The sequence below is a fragment of the Nanorana parkeri genome, unplaced genomic scaffold (assembly GCF_000935625.1).
Source record: "Nanorana parkeri isolate BGI_ZX_2015 unplaced genomic scaffold, ASM93562v1 scaffold1620, whole genome shotgun sequence".
Classification (NCBI taxonomy): Eukaryota; Metazoa; Chordata; class Amphibia; order Anura; family Dicroglossidae; genus Nanorana; species Nanorana parkeri.
Window position 1 is genome coordinate 289146 of NW_017307888.1, and position 2618 is coordinate 291763.

A 2618-nucleotide genomic window follows, 5' to 3' on the forward strand; every position below is an offset into this window, starting at 1 on the left:
GTCTGTAGCAGGAAGATTTGGGTGAGATTACCATCATGGTTCATGCATAACATACAATATAATTTTACTGCCCAACACAACCTGAAAATCTTCTCTATTGTCTGAAAGCTTAACATATAATCACCTGCATTCCTGCATGCCCCCCCTCCCCCACCCCCGGGCTGAATGAGGCATAGAGTGCAGGAACTTCAGGGTGCATTGACTTAATGATGCCGGGTGTGGGATTGCAGTTGGACCCTTGGCATTCTGGAATGAAGAGATTAGCTGTAGTCCGATTTGGGCTCCTCGTCGTATACGTCGTCGTACATCTCGATCTCGTCCTCTCCGTTCATCAGATCGTTGCCGGTGAGGCTGCCGCTGTCCATCTTCATGCCGTAGGTGCTCTGTATGACGGGGATGCTGGGTTCGGGGCTGGCCGAAGTGCTGGAGCAGTCCGATGTCATCTGTGGCGACGGCGCGGTGTTCGCCATGCTGATCGCACCCGGGTACACCGCCGCCGCCGCTGCGGAGCTTATGGGGATCTGGGGCTGTTGCCTGAAAGCAGACGGTAAGAAAAATCAAACTCTGGCGGCAGAAAAAAAAATCGGAGAGCAAGTACAGAGTCCGAAGGATCCAAACGGGGCAAAAACACGGATCAGTTTATGTTATATGGAAAACAGGGGCGAAACTAGAAATCACAGGGCCCCATAGCAAAATTTTGTATGGGGGCCCTGTGATTTCTAGTTACACCCCTTGCAGAGCCCACCTGAGATCCCACACAGCCCACCTGAGAGTGACCCTGCGGAGCCCACCATAGACTCTCTATGGTGGGCTCTGCAGGGTCTCAGGTGGGCTGGTCACACCTCTTACCACAATCGCTGGTGGGCCCCACCTCCTCCTCCATCGCCAGGCCCCACCTCCTCCTCTGCTGCCGGCGATCGGCCCGCCTCCTCCTCCGCTGGCTGTCACTGACTCAGCAGCGGCTGTGGAGAGGTACGCGCCGCTGCGCAGATCACCGTCAGCGGCGCGTTCCTCTTCACAGCCCCCAGTGACAGCCTGCAGCGTGAGATGCCATAGCGACCCAGGCGGCCCGCACGGCATCAGGGATGTCCTGTCCGGGCCCCCCTGTGCCCCTGGCCCCATAGCGGCCCGCCTGGGTCGCTATGGCGATTGTTACGCCACTGATGGAAAATGTATCTCTTAGGTTGGCCACATGGACACAATTTTGTAGAATTTATTAAGATCAGATCTAAGTTTTTAGTTGTCATTTGGATAATTTTCGCTGGTGCCTCAGGTGTTTGAAGGCAGGCCCGGCGCTACCGCAAGGCACATCAGGCGGCCGCCTGAGGGCGCTGAGGCCGCCTGCAGCGCAAAACAGGGCATTTTGACAAGTACTTGTCAAAATGCCCCCGATGTTTGCGCTATGTGTTTTTTTTTTCCACTTACCTTCGGCGTGGGAGAGCGGCGGCGAGTCAGAGCTGGTCCAGTGGGAGGAGCTCCAGGTGGGGTCCTAATTTAGCTGGCCGGCGACTGCCAGAGGATCCCGACACACGCGGCACCTCAGGCAGTCGGTTCGGGGGCGCAAAAATGCACCTTGCCTGTGTAGGCAAGAATCCTAGCACCGGCCCTGTTTGAAGCCCAACTACAACCAAAAGGGTTAGAAGTCCAGCCAACCTTTCATTGCCATCTGTTTTGGGAAATCCCTTTAAAGGGCAATAAAAACAGATGTTCTAATAGAGGGAGGAAGGTTTAGGACGTGTCTCCTGTGTCCCCATGCGGGAGATTTACCCTCACTTGCTTTATATGTGATGGGAGTCACAGAACAGATGAGGACTCTCCTCTGTAGAACATTTACAATCTGGCAGACGCTGTAACCCTTCCCCACTCTATCCAGAACTTGAAAAATAAGTTTGACTGGAGGAGGACTTTTTATCTCTGGATCAATCAAAATGATCATTTCGAATTCCTTTTTCATTGTTCCACCAATTCTCATCCTCGGATTATTCCCCGCACACTACAACCCATCAGAAATGGTAGAATGTTGCCGAACGTCACATAGAGGTTTCCTCATTTATAGTTCGCTCACCCGACAGTGAAGAATTGCCTCATCTCCTGTCTCCTCGACCTCATCAGCTGTTTGTACTCCCCAATACGGAGCTTCTTGCCATCCACGATGCACGTGCGCTTGGGCCGGGGCTTGTACTTGTAGTTGGGATACTTCTCTAGGTGGATCTTGCTGAGGCGAGCTTGTTCTTCGTAGTATGGCTGTTTCTCTTGGTTGGACATGGATTTCCAGCGGGAACCTGCAACGCCAAGACATTCATATCAATTGCAGAACCGTAAAATGCCAAAGGGGCAACCTTAGCCACAAGCGGCAACCATGGATCATGATTGGGCAATCAGCTAAACCCTCTCCATGCCTCTCGTATATATAGCCTTCATCTCATGTGCTTAACCTCTTGCCGTCCGCCCGTAGTAAAAAAACGGACGGACGGCACTGCTGCATCTGCGGGTTGCCGTCTCCAGACGGCAATTTTTTTCTGCGCGCGCGCCCCCTAGCGGGCACGCACGGGCAGAAAAGACCCGCTAAATGCACACACCCGTTCCATAGCCCGCCGATCGCCTATATGTGCTCATTC

At 53.5% G+C, this 2618-nt stretch overlaps 1 protein-coding gene across 1 annotated transcript in view; it reads right to left on the reverse strand.

Moving 5' to 3' along the window:
* Nucleotides 1–260: 260 nt before the first annotated feature.
* SOX6 (SRY-box 6) overlaps nt 261–2618 on the reverse strand; it is a 57450-nt gene continuing 55092 nt past the window's right edge. The window contains exons 8-9 of the mRNA XM_018570876.1: nt 2066–2282; nt 261–534 (exon numbers count right to left, since the gene is read on the reverse strand). Coding sequence (XP_018426378.1) covers nt 261–534; nt 2066–2282 — 491 coding nt within the window. The remainder of the gene's footprint in view (nt 535–2065; nt 2283–2618) is intronic.